Genomic DNA, 19,402 nt, shown 5'->3' with positions numbered 1-19,402 from the left:
TGCCCTGGGCCCCGTCATTGCATTACACAGCGCCATATTGTCGATGCCGGATGCCCCCATACAGGACTAAATGGCACCTTTAAAACTTTCATGTACTCTGGCAGCACACTGCCCACTGTCCCAGATAAGTTGCAGTAGAGCCAGTGCACCCATTAGTACATTGCACAGAAGCCCAGCACATCTCTAGTATTATCATTACATCCAGGGGGAATATTTACTATAGAGTGTAAGCCAACATCATCACTGATGTTGCCCATAGCAACCAAGAAGCAATTAGATTTTAACGGTCACCTACAAGTTAGAAAACAAAAGCAAATATTTCATTATCCTACTACATCTCAGAACTTGGCTAACACCGTAACTGGTACCAAATCCTGGGATTACTTTGAACAGCAGGGGCGTTACTATAGAGGGAGCAGAGCCTGCCGGGGGGCCCTGAAGGTCCCTAAATAAATGAGAAATTTCAATATATATTGGGCAATTTACTAATGTTTTGGGGGGCCTAAATTGAATTTGCTGTAGCCCAGTAACATCTACTTATACCGCTGTTGAACAGCCCCCAAATACCCTACAAAGCCCTCTTTAGCCAGGCAAATTCACTCTGCAAGTGGGACAACACTACACTCCATAGATGCCAGTGCCCTTGTAGTACATTGCACAACACAATGAATGGGCTTAAATGTCCTCATAATGCGCCACTATTCCTCTTCTCTCTCCCAGGCACAAAGAGACAGAAAGTAAAATATTGGACTCCCCTGCTCTCCAAAAATGTCTTTTAGAGAACAATGCATCCCCCAGTTACCCTTCCAAGGGTTTAGCACCCACTCCCAGCAGATTGCATAAATACATGTACATATAGGCCAGTAAGCAATAGGATATAACTAATACATGGGCAGATTTTAGCTGCCAATTCAGGTCCTTAAGACCAATTTGGCAGCTTATCTGCCCGAATATGGGGCCTTTTCAAGAGGCCTTCCCGACCGATATCTGCCCAAAAATTGGCCAGATGTCAATCAGACAGGCTTAATCGGGGACCGCATTGGCTCACTGATGTGATCCTCACCTGACTTTTCCTATTCCCAGCATTGCAATGCGATCATTTGGCCCTAGAGCCACACAATCGCTTTAGCACAAAATCGTGCACCCAAGGTGGGCATATCGAGGGAAAGATTTGCTCAATTGGTGGCCTCGCCAAACAGTGTATAGCCAACTTAACTGTGCCAACAAAACTTCCCTTCTCTACACATCTGCATCTATATATACTAATTGTGTGCCCAATTAGGAGCAATTATACACCATAAAACACAATCAAACATGAAGTCCCTCAGCGCCACTGCCCACATTTGCCTTCCACTCGCAATTAGGAGCTGACATTCTAGCCTGCTATTACTTTCATTCTAGCATCGCCTGCCCTTCAAACATGAGATAATGTCAATTTTAGAGCAGGAAAACCCAATCGCTGTTTCCTTCAACTACAATCAGGGAGGTTTTTAAATAAAGGGAAAACAATTCTAAATCACCCCAAAGCCTCACATCTTTGGCGCGTCACTTTCTCAGCCTTCAACCCACACAATCAATAGCTGCTCCAACCGAACGCCAACTGCTTCCATCGATTGTGCCCCTGTCCCTGCAATGGAATTCATTAGTCCCTTTCAGGCTTTGAGCTCTAATGTGGGTGTTTAATTACCGGTGTCATCTTCCTTAGAAGGAAACTCGTTACAATGGTGAAAATCACAATTAGGTCAGCAGCTAACAATTCCTTAGTATTAAATAGAAAGGGAAAGAAGGAGATTAAAGAGGAGTCTGCGGAACCTACCAAGATTGCAAAGGGCTCTTCCAGGCTCCTTGGGACAATAACGCCTGTTTATCGAGGTTGCAGCGTCCTCCGATTTCCCCTTCCTGCAGGAAGTCTTCCTTAAAGCTTTCAGGAAGAGAATAAATATCATTATATATCACCAGACAAGAAGAGAAGCTGCGGCCTGTCCGACCAACAAACAGACTAATATCCATTGCAAATTCATATTGGTCGGAATCGTCTGGAAGTCCTGAAAATTGTACTTTGTTTCATACAGTTTTATCAGTACAGGTATGGAATCACTTCTCGGGAAACCCGTTATCCAGAAATCTCCGAATTACAGAAAGCCTGTCTCCCATAGACTCCATTATAAGCAAATTATTCTAATTTTTAAAAATGATTCCCTTTTTCTTTGTAATAATAAAACAGTACCTGTACTTGATCCCAACTAAGATATAATTACCCCTTATTGGGGCAGAACAGCCCTATTGGGTTTATTTCATGGTTAAATGATTCCCTTTTCTCTGTAATAATAAAACAGTACCTGTACTTGATCCCAACTAAGATATAATTACCCCTTATTGGGGCAGAACAGCCCTATTGGGTTTATTTAATGGTTAAATGATTCCCTTTTCTCTGTAATAATAAAACAGTACCTGTACTTGATCCCAACTAAGATATAAATAATCCTTATTGGATGCAAAACAATCCTATTAGGTTTAACTAATGTTTTATTGATTTTTTATTAGACTTAAGGTATGGAGATCCAAATTACGGAAAGACCCCTTATCCAGAATACCATTGGTCCTGAGCATTCTGGATAACGGGTCCTATACCTGAACCTTTAAGGCCAGCTTTAGTAAGCCACAACTCTCGAGAGATGATGAGAGTTATTGTCCAATTATAACTCTCCAGTACAGTTTTCTTCAGCAACTGTTTGGTTGCTAGAGTATGATTCTCCCTAGCAACCAGGCAATGGTTTGAATAAGAGGCAGGAATAAGTATTGTAGAGGCAGATAAGTAATAAAAAGTAGCAATAACAATAACATTGTAGCCTTACAGAGTAATAGTCTTGGCTGCAGTGACCCCCATTTGAAAAGCTGGAAAGAGGCAGAAAAGGAAGGAAAATAATTTAAAAAGTATAGAGAATAAACAATGAAGAACATTAGCAAAATTGCTAGGAATAGGCCTTTCTATAACATACTAAAATATAAAGGTGGCTAATTTAAGCTGGCTATACAAAGCAGCCGGCTTAGACCCTTCAGCAGCTTATTGAGACGTGTAGGGGGCCATTCCAGCCTGGCCAAACCTGATCCGTTTCATTGCTGACCAGTTTTCCCAGCTTTATATGGAAATAAAATCTGCAAATTTACTATCCCAAAGACAAATGTACTATCCGATAGACAATTGGTGCTACTAACTTTTCTTGTCCTCTCCTGGGATTTCTCAGGTCCAGGTAAAGGTTTGTGGCCCTGCAGTGCTGGAGGTTTCTGGAACAGGCCAACATGGAATCTCCCTAGGGAAAGCCATAAAATAACCATGAAATAACAATACCAGCATTAAATGCACAGCTAGCGCCCACCCATTTGCCTCTCTGGGGTTCAGAGTAAAAGAAAGGATTTGGGGAATCTGTGATTTACAAAATAGTATTTGGGGCAACAAAATATTGTCATTGATCCTGGTTGGCTGAACTCTCTCCCCTATATCTATCCTCTCATTCACTTATACAACCCAATCTATGTGCCCCTTTCTATGTCTGTTCTGCCCAGGCCATTCCCTCTCTCACTTCCTTACCTGTTCTTGGGGGCGGCATAATATCTGGGTCTCAGCCAATCTCTCTTTCACATAACCAAAGTCCGCCTGTTTCCAGAACACTTCCTGGGACTCTTCTATAGTCTTGGCCCTGCCAAATGCACAGGGAAGCTCATCCATTAGAAAGTGCCATACTGAACAACTAGTTATTATATTAAACCGAATAAAACAAATAAAGTGCTGTCTTGCATTAAAAAAAGGGCATTAACTCAAGGGATGAAACATAATTTTGCCCCTTTATAGGTCCCTGGTAAGGCCTCACCTTGAGTATGGGGGGTAGTTTTGGGCTCCAGTCCTTAAGAAAGATATTAATGAGCTGGAGAGAGTGCAGAGACTGCAACTAAACTGGTTAAGGGGATGGAAGGGTTAAACTATGAGGTTAGACTGTCGAGGTTGGGGTTGTTTTCTCTGGAAAAGAGGCGCTTGCGAGGGGACATGATTACTCTGTACAATTACATTACAGGGGATTATAGGCAGATAGTGGGGATCTTTTTTCCATATAAACGATCAGTGCACCAAGGCTATTGTGATACTAAAATCTACAGTTAGTATTGATGTTGGTATATCTGGTTTATGTATGTGAGTGTACAGATAGGTCTATATAAATGTGTGTGTGTGTGCGCACTGGGGTTCGATTAGGGGGGTTGAACTTGATGGACTTTGGTCTTTTTCAACCCAACTTAACTAACTAATAACCCAACTAACTGGCCCATTCTCCTATTCTACTAACTGGTGAGCAATTGTGCTTTCCGATGGGGCCACTAAGGGCCCAGCAGAGAACCCGACACCCCGACTCACCCAGTAATTGTAGGAGCCAGAGTGTATCCTATAGGCTGAATTCTCCTTCTACACCCAATGTGACTGGGTGGGAAAAAGAATAACTGCTAAAAACTTACCAACCGAAGTCAACCTGGTCACACACCGGGTAACTATACCCGTGGCCTTTAGTGCAGGACTTCTCATATCCCCAGCAGGAATTCAGATTCTGTAGGTGTTGCTACAAAACAAACACAAACACTGGGCACACGTATGCAAACACCTTTTTATAGATCTTACAATTGGATTGGGACAAGCCTCACCATGCAGTAACAGCCTGGGTGCCAAGCCCCTTCAGCACCCACACAGGGATAAACATCTACTCGCGACCCAGTGCAAATGTACTGAAACTAAATGGGACAGGCCTTCCTCAGTGTGTTTAAAAGTAAAGGGTAAATGTCCCCTCTCTAATTAGGCTATTAAAGGAAAACTATACCCCCAGAATGAATACCTAACCAACATTTCATTATGTTAAGTGACCTAGTAAAGAATCTCCCCAAACTGGAATATATATATCAGTAAATATTGCCCTTTTACATCCTTTCCCTTGAGCCACCATTTAGTGATGGGCTGTGTGCTCCCTCTGAGATCAGCTGACAGGAAGTGATGCAGCTCTAACTGTAACAGGAAGTAGTGTGGGAGCAAAAGGCAGAACTCTGCCCATTCATTGGCTGATGGGGCCTAGCATGTATGTGTGCCTTGGCTTGTTTGTGTGCACTGTGACTCCTATGATCCCAGGGGGCGGCCCTTAATTCTTAAAATGAAAAATTCCTATTTAGGATTACCCAACAGCACATACTACTAAAAAAGTATATTTTTATGAAAATGGTTTATTTAGATGAAACAGGGTTTTACATATGAGCAGGTTTATGCAATATATATATATATTTCATGACAACAACAAATATGGCTCCTTTGCCAGAAGGGCGACAGATAGGGTGACATGAGATATGGGTTCCCCTATACAACCATGAAAAGGGACCCCCTGTAAAGTAAAACATTTTTTTGCTCAACATCACCAATTCTTTTTAAGAAACACGAAGGTCGTTTTTTACTCTATATCATACTAAAATTGAATTTCCCTTTCTGGAATCAGATCACTTTTTTTTTAGACACAAAGCAGTGTTTTAAAGGGGAACTCCTCCAAACCAAAATCTGTTAAAGAGCCCCACACAACACAGAAACCCCTAATATCCCTATCCCTGTAATCTGTTCCTTTACAAAGTAGGAATAAATCCCATTTTTATATGCTGAAATCCAGCTGCAAAACAGTTCTTCTCTTTCTGCCTCATTTGAAATCCTGGCAGGGGAGGAGGGACTAAAACATTGATGTTACAAATTGTAATAACTTCTCCCCAGCTTACAGACAGCATGCAGGAACTACATAACCCACAATGCAGTGCACTGGGATGTTCCTTTCCTTATTGGCATCACGTGTGCAGGGAATTGTGGGATTGGGAGGAGGCAGGCTGAAGGCAGGCTGAGGACAGGCGACTACTGTTACAGTTTATTTGAGTCACAAAGTAGTCAGCCAATCAGCAGGGGAACAGGGGGCGGGGCTTAGGGAACTGTTCCAAACCATATTATTACATTAAATATCATGACGCTGCCACCCCCCAGACAAATAAACTTACTTTAAAGGGACAGTGCGGATCCCGGCGGCAGAGGGCAGCGATGTGCCTGTTACTGTGCAGATAATATGGAATATGATCATCTGGCAGGTACAGCTTCCCATAATGGTACGACAGGGCAGATCCATTGCTGGCGGCAGAATCGATCTCATTTCCGTGGCTGAAATGGATTACGTGGAACAGCAATAGTAACCACAGGGGCACCATGGCAACGGGTCCTATCTGAAATACAAAGAAGCGGGAGGGCCCATTAGTTTCAGTCTGGTTTCCCCATTAATCCTATCAATGATCTATCTTGTTTAATGGGAATAACTGAGGGGCCATAGAAAATTCCGAACAAAAAAACTCACGTATTTAACCTTTAAAGTCACACTGACATGGGAGTACCAGCCTGTTTCTAGGTTCCATGTAACCCTATTTTTATTTGCACTCCGGTTAGGCATTTCAGGCACTATTTGGTTGTTAGAGTCTGAGTTACCTAGCAACCAGGTAACAGTTTGAAAGAGACAGGCATTTGAATATAGGAGATGGCCTAAATAGAAAGATAAGCAATAAAAAGTAGCAGTGACAATACAATTGTAGCCTCACAAAGCAATAGGTTGTTGGCTGCCGGGGTCAGTGACCCCCATATGAAAGTCAGAAGAAGAAGGCAAATAATTCAAAAACTATAAGAAATAAAAAATGAAGACCAAATGAAAAGTTGCTAAGAATAGGCCATACTGACCCTTGCTTGAAGCTGTCTAATATATCTGCCAGTTCAGCTGCTTTGGGGGGAATAATTCCACAACTTCCCGGCCTCACAGTAAGGCACATTAACCCCCATATGTAATAAAAGGCACTTAGATGCCCAGGAGCAGTAACCCATAGCAACCAATAAGATGTTTACTTTCCAACAGGTGACCAGTAAATTCTACCGGTTGCTATGGGTTCTTGCTCCTGAGCTACTTAGTATCATTTATTGCATAACCCCCTAAGACTTTTAACCTCTCATCTTCTCATGTGAATGCTAATGAATAAAACTACAGAACCCTGTGGAAACCCATTGGAGCCCTACCCCGAGCATAGATAGTAACAACACCCTCCTCCCACTCCTGCCACCCCAATGTCCGACTTCCTATTTCCCTTATCACAAACAGATATGATCTGTCCCCCATAAAACCGCGCCGATTCCTCCTTATAATCTCATTATCCGGAATATAATCTTGAATCTGATCCCTTAACAAACCTTCCAATAACTTGCCCCGCGCCAGATGTCAGCCTTACTTTGATATAAGGGCCGGCTTTATCAGCCCCAGTTATGGGCAACTCCCTTGATTTACAGCTCAGCAAACTTTGATAGCTGCCCTGGTCCTGCAAATTCTGCTGCTGATATTGAGATTAAAAGTTAAAGGGTAACTAAAGCCTAAAAAAGAATCTGGCTAGAAATGCTGTATTTTATATACTAAACTTATTGCAGCAGCCCAGAGGTTGGGCAGCCCTATATCAGTAATGGTCACAGCAGCTCCCCATCTTGGACCATCCTTTATGTGTCAGTGGCACTGCACGTGCTCAGTGTGCTCAGTCCGACCTGCTTTGCTTTTAAACATGGGTGCTCAGATAGTGGCCATACCTGATGCATACAGATACTTATATCCTTTATAACCCAGAAAGATTGTGATTGTGCAGTGTGTACAGTACAGTAAGGGTGGGTTCAGAAGATTAAAAGTTATAAGAGTGGTTGACCTTTAATTTAATTTTAGTATGTTTTAGAGTGACCAATTCTAAGCACCATTTCAATTGGTCTTCATTATTTCTTTCTTATAGTTTTTAAATTATTTGCCTTCTTCTTCAATCTCTTTGCAGCTTTCAAATGGGGGTCACTGACCCCGGCAGCCAAAAACTATTGCTCTGTGAGGCTCCAGTTTTATTGTTATTGTTACTTTTTATAACTTGTTTTATCTATTCAGTCCCTCTCCTACTCATATATTAATCTCTCTTCCAAACCACTCCCTGGTTGCTAAGGTAATCTGGACCATAGCAACCGGATAGCAGTTATAACTCCAAACTGGAGAGTTGCTGAACAGTTATTGAAATATCTAAAAAAAAAAAACTACAAATAATAAAAAAATGAAGACCAACTGCAAATTGTCCCAGAAGATTACTCTCTACATCATACTAAAGGTAAACTCAAAGGTGAACCGCCCCTTTAAGAGGGTTGCAGACCTTTAATGTTGCTTGAGCCGCTCGCGGGTGATGCTTCTGCGGATGGGACGATGTTGTGTCACCTGGGTTCCAGCGACAGGCACCAAATGTACAACCGAGGGACTCTATAAAAGGAAAATAGAAGCTTGCATTATTGCAAAACAGATATGTTGCAGCAGGGCGGCGCTAATACAGCCGGTGAGCTACAGGGCGGCGCTAATACAGCCGGTGAGCTACAGGGCGGCGCTAAAACAGCCGGTGAGCTACAGGGCGGCGCTAATACAGCCGGTGAGCTACAGGGCGGCGCTAATACAGCCGGTGAGCTACAGGGCGGCGCTAATACAGCCGGTGAGCTACAGGGCGGCGCTAATACAGCCGGTGAGCTACAGGGCGGCGCTGTAACCAAGAAGACACGACTCATTTACAAACGCAATTCCTTGTATATTGTAAGCTCTTTTGGGCAGGGCTCTCTTCACCTCTTGTATCGGTTATTGATTGCTTTATATGTTACTCCTTGTAGATTGTAAGCTCTTTTGGGCAGGGCTCTCTTCCCCTCCTGTATCGGTTATTGATTGCTTTATACATTACTCTGTATGTCTCCTTGTAGATTGTAAGCTCTTTTGGGCAGGGCTCTCTTCTCCTCTTGTATCGGTTATTGATTGCTTTATATGTTACTCTGTATGTCCAATGTATGTAACCCACTTATTGTACAGCGCTGCGGGATATGTTGGCGCTTTATAAATAAATGTTAATAATAATAATCAGGTGTCTATAAAATAGCAGCCCCCCCCCCCATTCCCTGCTTTCTATGTCTCACTCTAAGGGTAATAAACTTAGGGTATAACTCCCAACCTACCCCTCCAGCAGTACTGAACTAAAACTCCCAGCACCCTCTGCTAGCCAGTGCAGATGCTGAAAACTGTACGTTGGGAAGATGAGAGGGGTTAAAAACCAGAATGTATCATGTCAAACTGGGGGGTGCAGGGCCCACCGTTGCTCCTGCCCCAGGGTCACTGAAAGTGCCCCCGCCGGCACCACGTCCCCTAACCCCCATCCCCCACAGGGTCCCCCACCCGACGTCCTCCCCTGAGCTCGGGTAAGTTTAACGCATCAGGGGAGGAACAGTCGGGCTGGGGGAGCGCCGGCAAGGGTCGGGTCTGGGCCGCCGGGGCCCACTGGGATTTTTCCCGGCCCAGTCCGACACTGATGTCAAATGAAAGAAAATAGAATTCTAAGCTTCTTCCCAATAAACTTTGTGTCTGAATGTAACTGCTACTAAAAAGCAGCGCCTGCCGGTTCCTGTATGGTCTCTGCTCCGGCGGTTCTGACTATTGAAACAATGTAGCAGAAGCCGGCTGACTAACAGGCCTGTGAGGAAACACGCAAGGCAGACAAGGTAGGAGACTAAAAGAAAGATCTGATTGGTCGCTTTAGGCAGCATATTTTGACCCAGGCCCTTGTGGGGTCTGAGTTTTGGGACTGTCCCAACTGAATCAGGGTTGATAAAATATGCCAATGTGGCCCCTTTTGTCCAAGCCGGCAACTTAATAGCCCTTGAATGGGGTCCGCGGTGGGGAGGGTCTGTATTTAAACAAAGTGCAGCATACAGTATAGTAATGTGCAGGACTGGGGGTGAAGGGCCCACCGGGGGCCCTGCAGGTGCCCGTGCCCATAGCATCAGGGCAGGAGCGGTTGGGCAGGGGGAGCGCCCACTAGAGCTGGGGGATTTTTCCCGGTGTCCCGGCGGCCCAGTCCGACCCTGGTAATGTGCCAGCAGCCCCGACTCCTACTGCACTCGTGGGTTTGCCCAATGGCCAGACGGGTTCGGCCGAACTCTCCGCAGCCATAACTTGCCACCAGCTGGCACCTTATTCTCATATAATTAGTAACAGCTCGCCGGGTCGGGCCAAGTTTGGGTTGGGAGTGGGCCAATTAGGGTTGGCACATCACTAATACAGGGCTATATACATATTATATACGTAGGCACAGTGCAGGGCCAGTCGGGCAGTGGGGGTACAAGGGCCCAGACTAGGAGTGACTAGCGCTCCCACTATTGCGCCCTAGGCACGTACCTGCCCCTAGTAACCACATCACTGCTAAAATGCCAAACTGGAGAGCTGCTAAACAAAAAGCTCCATTATTAAAAAAAAAACACAACAAACTAAAAAAAGAAGACCAATTGCAAATTGTCTCAGAATATCCCTCTGTGCATCAGAATAAGAGTTATGGAGAACTGCCTGTGTGAGGAGGCCGCGCATAGTCAGCTCTTTAGCCCAGAGCCTGGAATTAGCAGCCTGACCCAAATCTGACCAAAGGGTTCAGGCAGCTCCATTCAGAACTTAGGGAGAATGTTATAGTTGGTTTATCTCCTGTATTCATTCCATACACACACAGTTACACAGCCTTGCCCTGACACAGCTTGCCTTACTACACACAGTTACACAGCCTTGCCTTACTACACACAGTTACACAGCCTTGCCCTGACACAGCTTGCCTTACTACACACAGTTACACAGCCTTGCCCTGACACAGCCTTGCCTTACTACACACAGTTACACAGCCTTGCCTTACTACACACAGTTACACAGCCTTGCCCTGACACAGCCTTGCCTTACTACACACAGTTACACAGCCTTGCCCTGACACAGCCTTGCCTTACTACACACAGTTACACAGCCTTGCCCTGACACAGCCTTGCCTTACTACACACAGTTACACAGCCTTGCCTTACTACACACAGTTACACAGCCTTGCCCTGACACAGCCTTGCCTTACTACACACAGTTACACAGCCTTGCCCTGACACAGCCTTGCCTTACTACACACAGTTACACAGCCTTGCCCTGACACAGCTTGCCTTACTACACACAGTTACACAGCCTTGCCCTGACACAGCTTGCCTTAGTACACACAGTTACACAGCCTTGCCCTGACACAGCCTTGCCTTACTACACACAGTTACACAGCCTTGCCTTACTACACACAGTTACACAGCCTTGCCCTGACACAGCCTTGCCTTACTACACACAGTTACACAGCCTTGCCCTGACACAGCCTTGCCTTACTACACACAGTTACACAGCCTTGCCCTGACAAAGCCTTGCCTTACTACACACAGTTACACAGCCTTGCCCTGACACAGCTTGCCTTACTACACACAGTTACACAGCCTTGCCTTACTACACACAGTTACACAGCCTTGCCCTGACACAGCCTTGCCTTACTACACACAGTTACACAGCCTTGCCCTGACACAGCCTTGCCTTACTACACACAGTTACACAGCCTTGCCCTGACACAGCTTGCCTTACTACACACAGTTACACAGCCTTGCCTTACTACACACAGTTACACAGCCTTGCCCTGACACAGCTTGCCTTACTACACACAGTTACACAGCCTTGCCCTGACACAGCTTGCCTTACTACACACAGTTACACAGCCTTGCCCTGACACAGCTTGCCTTACTACACACAGTTACACAGCCTTGCCCTGACACAGCCTTGCCTTACTACACACAGTTACACAGCCTTGCCCTGACACAGCCTTGCCTTACTACACACAGTTACACAGCCTTGCCCTGACACAGCCTTGCCTTACTACACACAGTTACACAGCCTTGCCCTGACACAGCCTTGCCTTACTACACACAGTTACACAGCCTTGCCTTACTACACACAGTTACACAGCCTTGCCCTGACACAGCCTTGCCTTACTACACACAGTTACACAGCCTTGCCTTACTACACACAGTTACACAGCTTGCCTTACTACACACACAGTTACACAGCCTTGCCCTGACACAGCCTTGCCTTACTACACACAGTTACACAGCCTTGCCTTACTACACACAGTTACACAGCCTTGCCCTGACACAGCTTGCCTTACTACACACAGTTACACAGCCTTGCCCTGACACAGCCTTGCCTTACTACACACAGTTACACAGCCTTGCCCTGACACAGCCTTGCCTTACTACACACAGTTACACAGCCTTGCCCTGACACAGCCTTGCCTTACTACACACAGTTACACAGCCTTGCCCTGACACAGCCTTGCCTTACTACACACAGTTACACAGCCTTGCCCTGACACAGCCTTGCCTTACTACACACAGTTACACAGCCTTGCCCTGACACAGCCTTGCCTTACTACACACAGTTACACAGCCTTGCCCTGACACAGCCTTGCCTTACTACACACAGTTACACAGCCTTGCCTTACTACACACAGTTACACAGCCTTGCCCTGACACAGCTTGCCTTACTACACACAGTTACACAGCCTTGCCCTGACACAGCTTGCCTTACTACACACAGTTACACAGCCTTGCCTTACTACACACAGTTACACAGCCTTGCCCTGACACAGCTTGCCTTACTACACACAGTTACACAGCCTTGCCCTGACACAGCTTGCCTTACTACACACAGTTACACAGCCTTGCCCTGACACAGCCTTGCCTTACTACACACAGTTACACAGCCTTGCCCTGACACAGCCTTGCCTTACTACACACAGTTACACAGCCTTGCCCTGACACAGCCTTGCCTTACTACACACAGTTACACAGCCTTGCCCTGACACAGCCTTGCCTTACTACACACAGTTACACAGCCTTGCCTTACTACACACAGTTACACAGCCTTGCCCTGACACAGCCTTGCCTTACTACACACAGTTACACAGCCTTGCCCTGACACAGCCTTGCCTTACTACACACAGTTACACAGCCTTGCCTTACTACACACAGTTACACAGCCTTGCCCTGACACAGCCTTGCCTTACTACACACAGTTACACAGCCTTGCCTTACTACACACAGTTACACAGCTTGCCTTACTACACACACAGTTACACAGCCTTGCCCTGACACAGCCTTGCCTTACTACACACAGTTACACAGCCTTGCCTTACTACACACAGTTACACAGCCTTGCCCTGACACAGCTTGCCTTACTACACACAGTTACACAGCCTTGCCCTGACACAGCTTGCCTTACTACACACAGTTACACAGCCTTGCCCTGACACAGCCTTGCCTTACTACACACAGTTACACAGCCTTGCCCTGACACAGCCTTGCCTTACTACACACAGTTACACAGCCTTGCCCTGACACAGCCTTGCCTTACTACACACAGTTACACAGCCTTGCCCTGACACAGCCTTGCCTTACTACACACAGTTACACAGCCTTGCCCTGACACAGCCTTGCCTTACTACACACAGTTACACAGCCTTGCCCTGACACAGCCTTGCCTTACTACACACAGTTACACAGCCTTGCCTTACTACACACAGTTACACAGCCTTGCCCTGACACAGCTTGCCTTACTACACACAGTTACACAGCCTTGCCCTGACACAGCTTGCCTTACTACACACAGTTACACAGCCTTGCCTTACTACACACAGTTACACAGCCTTGCCCTGACACAGCTTGCCTTACTACACACAGTTACACAGCCTTGCCCTGACACAGCTTGCCTTACTACACACAGTTACACAGCCTTGCCTTACTACACACAGTTACACAGCCTTGCCCTGACACAGCTTGCCTTACTACACACAGTTACACAGCCTTGCCCTGACACAGCTTGCCTTACAACACACAGTTACACAGCCTTGCCTTACTACACACAGTTACACAGCCTTGCCCTGACACAGCTTGCCTTACTACACACAGTTACACAGCCTTGCCCTGACACAGCTTGCCTTACTACACACAGTTACACAGCCTTGCCCTGACACAGCCTTGCCTTACTACACACAGTTACACAGCCTTGCCTTACTACACACAGTTACACAGCCTTGCCCTGACACAGCCTTGCCTTACTACACACAGTTACACAGCCTTGCCCTGACACAGCCTTGCCTTACTACACACAGTTACACAGCCTTGCCCTGACACAGCCTTGCCATACTACACACAGTTACACAGCCTTGCCTTACTACACACAGTTACACAGCCTTGCCTTACTACACACAGTTACACAGCCTTGCCCTGACACAGCCTTGCCTTACTACACACAGTTACACAGCCTTGCCCTGACACAGCTTGCCTTACTACACACAGTTACACAGCCTTGCCTTACTACACACAGTTACACAGCCTTGCCCTGACACAGCTTGCCTTACTACACACAGTTACACAGCCTTGCCTTACTACACACAGTTACACAGCCTTGCCCTGACACAGCTTGCCTTACTACACACAGTTACACAGCCTTGCCCTGACACAGCTTGCCTTAGTACACACAGTTACACAGCCTTGCCCTGACACAGCCTTGCCTTACTACACACAGTTACACAGCCTTGCCTTACTACACACAGTTACACAGCCTTGCCCTGACACAGCCTTGCCTTACTACACACAGTTACACAGCCTTGCCCTGACACAGCCTTGCCTTACTACACACAGTTACACAGCCTTGCCTTACTACACACAGTTACACAGCCTTGCCCTGACACAGCCTTGCCTTACTACACACAGTTACACAGCCTTGCCCTGACACAGCTTGCCTTACTACCACACAGTTACACAGCCTTGCCTTACTACACACAGTTACACAGCCTTGCCCTGACACAGCTTGCCTTACTACACACAGTTACACAGCCTTGCCCTGACACAGCTTGCCTTACTACACACAGTTACACAGCCTTGCCCTGACACAGCTTGCCTTACTACACACAGTTACACAGCCTTGCCCTGACACAGCCTTGCCTTACTACACACAGTTACACAGCCTTGCCCTGACACAGCCTTGCCTTACTACACACAGTTACACAGCCTTGCCCTGACACAGCCTTGCCTTACTACACACAGTTACACAGCCTTGCCTTACTACACACAGTTACACAGCCTTGCCCTGACACAGCCTTGCCTTACTACACACAGTTACACAGCCTTGCCCTGACACAGCCTTGCCTTACTACACACAGTTACACAGCCTTGCCTTACTACACACAGTTACACAGCCTTGCCCTGACACAGCCTTGCCTTACTACACACAGTTACACAGCCTTGCCTTACTACACACAGTTACACAGCTTGCCTTACTACACACACAGTTACACAGCCTTGCCCTGACACAGCCTTGCCTTACTACACACAGTTACACAGCCTTGCCTTACTACACACAGTTACACAGCCTTGCCCTGACACAGCTTGCCTTACTACACACAGTTACACAGCCTTGCCCTGACACAGCTTGCCTTACTACACACAGTTACACAGCCTTGCCCTGACACAGCTTGCCTTACTACACACAGTTACACAGCCTTGCCCTGACACAGCCTTGCCTTACTACACACAGTTACACAGCCTTGCCCTGACACAGCCTTGCCTTACTACACACAGTTACACAGCCTTGCCCTGACACAGCCTTGCCTTACTACACACAGTTACACAGCCTTGCCCTGACACAGCCTTGCCTTACTACACACAGTTACACAGCCTTGCCTTACTACACACAGTTACACAGCCTTGCCCTGACACAGCCTTGCCTTACTACACACAGTTACACAGCCTTGCCCTGACACAGCCTTGCCTTACTACACACAGTTACACAGCCTTGCCTTACTACACACAGTTACACAGCCTTGCCCTGACACAGCCTTGCCTTACTACACACAGTTACACAGCCTTGCCTTACTACACACAGTTACACAGCTTGCCTTACTACACACACAGTTACACAGCCTTGCCCTGACACAGCCTTGCCTTACTACACACAGTTACACAGCCTTGCCTTACTACACACAGTTACACAGCCTTGCCCTGACACAGCTTGCCTTACTACACACAGTTACACAGCCTTGCCCTGACACAGCCTTGCCTTACTACACACAGTTACACAGCCTTGCCCTGACACAGCCTTGCCTTACTACACACAGTTACACAGCCTTGCCCTGACACAGCCTTGCCTTACTACACCACAGTTACACAGCCTTGCCCTGACACAGCCTTGCCTTACTACACACAGTTACACAGCCTTGCCCTGACACAGCCTTGCCTTACTACACACAGTTACACAGCCTTGCCCTGACACAGCCTTGCCTTACTACACACAGTTACACAGCCTTGCCTTACTACACACAGTTACACAGCCTTGCCCTGACACAGCCTTGCCTTACTACACACAGTTACACAGCCTTGCCCTGACACAGCTTGCCTTACTACACACAGTTACACAGCCTTGCCTTACTACACACAGTTACACAGCCTTGCCTTACTACACACACAGTTACACAGCCTTGCCCTGACACAGCCTTGCCTTACTACACACAGTTACACAGCCTTGCCCTGACACAGCTTGCCTTACTACACACAGTTACACAGCCTTGCCTTACTACACACAGTTACACAGCCTTGCCTTACTACACACACAGTTACACAGCCTTGCCCTGACACAGCTTGCCTTACTACACACAGTTACACAGCTTGCCTTACTACACACACAGTTACACAGCCTTGCCCTGACACAGCTTGCCTTACTACACACAGTTACACAGCCTTGCCTTACTACACACAGTTACACAGCCTTGCCCTGACACAGCCTTGCCTTACTACACACAGTTACACAGCCTTGCCCTGACACAGCCTTGCCTTACTACACACAGTTACACAGCCTTGCCCTGACACAGCCTTGCCTTACTACACACAGTTACACAGCCTTGCCTTACTACACACAGTTACACAGCCTTGCCTTACTACACACAGTTACACAGCCCTCTCCCCATACTATACAGAGCCAGCCCCGCTATACACACTGTAACAGGACATAACGGGTTCTCCCCTGAATTGCTGGTTCTGGGGACCCCGATAAACAACCCCCCCCCCCTCCCAGGGAAGGGCTCCCCCCCGGGCAGGTAAGGGGACACTGCCCCACTCTGCGCTCAGCCGGGAATCATAACGGGCACCGGGGGGAACACAAGCCCCGGGCCCCCACCAGCCCAACGCGCCCCGGTTCCACCCACAGCCCGAGTACCTGGCAGCCCGTCTGTCCGGCCGCATCACCCCGGTACCAGCTGCTCCCGGCGCACAGTGAGGGGAAGGAACCGGCCCGGCGTCACAGCCGGCTGGGGGGCGGGACTGCAACTCGCAGTGGGCGGGGCTGGAACTCGCAGTGGGCGGGGAGGGGAGGGGAGAGCTGGGACTCTGTCTGATGGGGAGACAGTAGGGTAACTGTGTGGGAGTTGCTTGGGGTCCTGCTCTAATAGTTTGGGAGGGGGTAACACTCATAGCGATCCGTGTATTAGAATGAAGGCAACTCTGCTTGGGTGGAAACAGAAGGGAAAGTTGGGTGGCTGGATGGTAGGAGAGGCTGGGTGCTGACTTTTAGGATGGGTGCTGACTTTTAGAATGGGTGCTGCAGGGCTGGATGAGGGGAGAGGCTGGGGTGCTGCAGGACTGGATGAGGGGAGAGGCTGGGGTGCTGCAGGGCTGGATGAGGGGAGAGGCTGGGGTGCTGCAGGGCTGGATGAGGGGAGAGGCTGGGGTGCTGCAGGGCTGGATGAGGGGGAGAGGCTGGGGTGCTGCAGGGCTGGATGAGGGGAGGCTGGGTGCTGCAGGGCTGGATGAGGGGAGAGGCTGGGGTGCTGCAGGGCTGGATGAGGGGAGAGGCTGGGGTGCTGCAGGGCTGGATGAGGGGAGAGGCTGGGGTGCTGCAGGGCTGGATGAGGGAGAGGCTGGGGTGCTGCAGGCTGGATGAGGGGAGAGGCTGGGGTGCTGCAGGACTGGATGAGGGGAGAGGCTGGGGTGCTGCAGGACTGGATGAGGGGAGAGGCTGCGGTGCTGCAGGGCTGGATGAGGGGAGGGGCTGGGGTGCTGCAGGACTGGATGAGGGGAGAGGCTGGGGTGCTGCAGGACTGGATGAGGGGAGGGGCTGGGGTGCTGCAGGACTGGATGAGGGGAGAGGCTGGGGTGCTGCAGGGCTGGATGAGGGGAGAGGCTGGGGTGCTGCAGGACTGGATGAGGGGAGAGGCTGGGGTGCTGCAGGGCTGGATGAGGGGAGAGGCTGGGGTGCTGCAGGGCTGGATGAGGGGAGAGGCTGGGGTGCTGCAGGGCTGGATGAGGGGAGAGGCTGGGGTGCTGCAGGGCTGGATGAGGGGAGAGGCTGGGGTGCTGCAGGGCTGGATGAGGGGAGAGGCTGGGGTGCTGCAGGGCTGGATGAGGGGAGAGGCTGGGGTGCTGCAGGGCTGGATGAGGGGAGAGGCTGGGGTGCTGCAGGGCTGGATGAGGGGAGAGGCTGGGGTGCTGCAGGACTGGATGAGGGGAGAGGCTGGGGTGCTGCAGGACTGGATGAGGGGAGAGGCTGCGGTGCTGCAGGGCTGGATGAGGGGAGGGGCTGGGGTGCTGCAGGACTGGATGAGGGGAGAGGCTGGGGTGCTGCAGGACTGGATGAGGGGAGGGGCTGGGGTGCTGCAGGGCTGGATGAGGGGAGAGGCTGGGGTGCTGCAGGACTGGATGAGGGGAGAAGCAGGGTGCTGCAGGGCTGGATGAGGGGAGAGGCTGGGGTGCTGCAGGACTGGATGAGGGGAGAGGCTGGGGTGCTGCAGGGCTGGATGAGGGGAGAAGCGGGGTGCTGCAGGGCTGGATGAGGGGAGAGGCTGGGGTGCTGCAGGACTGGATGAGGGGAGGGGCTGGGGTGCTGCAGGACTGGATGAGGGGAGAGGCTGGGGTGCTGCAGGGCTGGATGAGGGGAGAGGCTGGGGTGCTGCAGGACTGGATGAGGGGAGAAGCAGGGTGCTGCAGGGCTGGATGAGGGGAGAGGCTGGGGTGCTGCAGGACTGGATGAGGGGAGAAGCAGGGTGCTGCAGGGCTGGATGAGGGGAGAGGCTGGGGTGCTGCAGGACTGGATGAGGGGAGAGGCTGGGGTGCTGCAGGGCTGGATGAGGGGAGAAGCGGGGTGCTGCAGGGCTGGATGAGGGGAGAGGCTGGGGTGCTGCAGGACTGGATGAGGGGAGGGGCTGGGGTGCTGCAGGACTGGATGAGGGGAGAGGCTGGGGTGCTGCAGGGCTGGATGAGGGGAGAAGCGGGGTGCTGCAGGGCTGGATGAGGGGAGAGGCTGGGGTGCTGCAGGACTGGATGAGGGGAGAGGCTGGGGTGCTGCAGGGCTGGATGAGGGGAGAGGCTGGGGTGCTGCAGGACTGGATGAGGGGA

The 19,402-nt window shown here is 49.2% G+C and overlaps 1 protein-coding gene across 2 annotated transcripts in view; it reads right to left on the bottom strand.

Moving 5' to 3' along the window:
- eogt (EGF domain-specific O-linked N-acetylglucosamine (GlcNAc) transferase) overlaps positions 1 to 17,366 on the bottom strand; it is a 36,939-nt gene extending 19,573 nt beyond the window's left edge. Inside the window, exons 1-7 of one of the 2 annotated variants that reach the window (XM_031900230.1) lie at positions 17,229 to 17,366; positions 8,257 to 8,360; positions 6,058 to 6,276; positions 4,504 to 4,604; positions 3,590 to 3,698; positions 3,217 to 3,311; positions 1,817 to 1,921 (exon numbers count right to left, since the gene is read on the bottom strand). In XM_031900230.1, coding sequence (XP_031756090.1) covers positions 1,817 to 1,921; positions 3,217 to 3,311; positions 3,590 to 3,698; positions 4,504 to 4,604; positions 6,058 to 6,261 — 614 coding nt within the window. In that variant the 5' untranslated portion in view covers positions 6,262 to 6,276; positions 8,257 to 8,360; positions 17,229 to 17,366. 2 annotated transcript variants of the gene reach the window in all.
- Positions 17,367 to 19,402: the final 2,036 nt, after the last annotated feature.

This window comes from Xenopus tropicalis, chromosome 4 (assembly GCF_000004195.4).
Source record: "Xenopus tropicalis strain Nigerian chromosome 4, UCB_Xtro_10.0, whole genome shotgun sequence".
Taxonomy (NCBI): Eukaryota; Metazoa; Chordata; class Amphibia; order Anura; family Pipidae; genus Xenopus; species Xenopus tropicalis.
Note: the sequence above shows the minus strand (reverse complement) of the source record. Positions and strands in the feature narration are given on the sequence as shown.